Consider the following 1,039-nt stretch of genomic DNA (forward strand, 5'->3'; position numbering starts at 1 on the left):
ATTATTAATTGAATCCACATATGCAATAAAAAATCAACCAACATGTTTTTTGTTTTTTTTATTGTTTTATAAACTATATCGATAATTTGTTAATTTTTACCATAAAATCCCGAGGCAATATCAACATCTCATATTGATACATAAAAACTTTTTTCCTTGGATTTATTTTGCGAAATAAAAATTCTTCAAGAATTATCAAAATAGTATATAAAACCCCATTTCACAAAAATGTATAATGTATGAATTAATCAATTAATTATTTTTATAATATTGATATTTATTTTTCTATTTGATATAATCGTTTCTGTTCTTAGGTCACCGACACGAACGACAACCCACCGACCTTCTTGGAAAGTGTTTACAGCTTCGACGTAGGTGAGGATTGGATGCGTGGCTCTCGAGTGGGTACAGTGGAAGCGGCAGATCCCGACGAAGGAGAAAACGGACTCTTGTCTTATTCCGTCATATCTGACTGGGCCAACGACGTCTTCTCGCTAAACCCTCAGACAGGAGTCTTCACGCTTACTACCAGACTTGACTATGAAGAGGTAAGTACTTTATGATTCCTTTGAGTTGTTGAACCAAGTTAGACATTCAACCAAATAGAATCCCAAATATTTTACGTCAGTTCTGGAGATGGGGAATTTCAGTCTAATGTTAAAGTTATATAAAGGCAATTTTCCGGACTATTATACCTTGTAAATATTGCTGCATTATTAAGAAAAAATCCTTAGGTCTATACTGTATTCCATAACGGTTAAATCATCAGTGAATGTAGCCAATATTATCTGGATGAAGCATATCGAAAATAAAATGAGATTCAACCGTATAATTCTAATGACATTATCCTGAGATACTCCAGAAAAATAAACAAAAAATGAAAAATATTTATTCATAGGTAACTTAATGATTTTTTAAGTTCGTTATTAAATGTATCCGGTTATTTCTTTTAATGAGAAATAATTTCTTGAATAGGAATGATTAGACTTTTTATTTTATTTATTTTTATAAAATCATTTTATTTTAAATTATTTAATAA

The 1,039-nt window shown here is 30.0% G+C and overlaps 1 protein-coding gene and 1 long non-coding RNA gene across 2 annotated transcripts in view; one reads left to right on the forward strand and one right to left on the reverse strand.

Annotated features, from left to right (window-relative positions):
• ft (cadherin-related tumor suppressor fat) overlaps positions 1-1,039 on the forward strand; it is a gene marked incomplete in the record, with an annotated part of 431,831 nt that overhangs the window by 327,713 nt on the left and 103,079 nt on the right. Inside the window, 1 exon segment of the mRNA XM_067048526.1 lies at positions 315-548. Within this exon segment, the coding sequence (XP_066904627.1) occupies positions 315-548 (234 nt within the window).
• LOC136796042 (uncharacterized) overlaps positions 1-1,039 on the reverse strand; it is a 153,971-nt gene that overhangs the window by 53,871 nt on the left and 99,061 nt on the right. The window lies entirely within an intron of this gene.

This window comes from Halyomorpha halys, unplaced genomic scaffold (genome assembly GCF_000696795.3).
Source record: "Halyomorpha halys isolate HHAL.00 unplaced genomic scaffold, Hhal_1.1 Scaffold7.1, whole genome shotgun sequence".
NCBI classification, from domain to species: domain Eukaryota; kingdom Metazoa; phylum Arthropoda; class Insecta; order Hemiptera; family Pentatomidae; genus Halyomorpha; species Halyomorpha halys.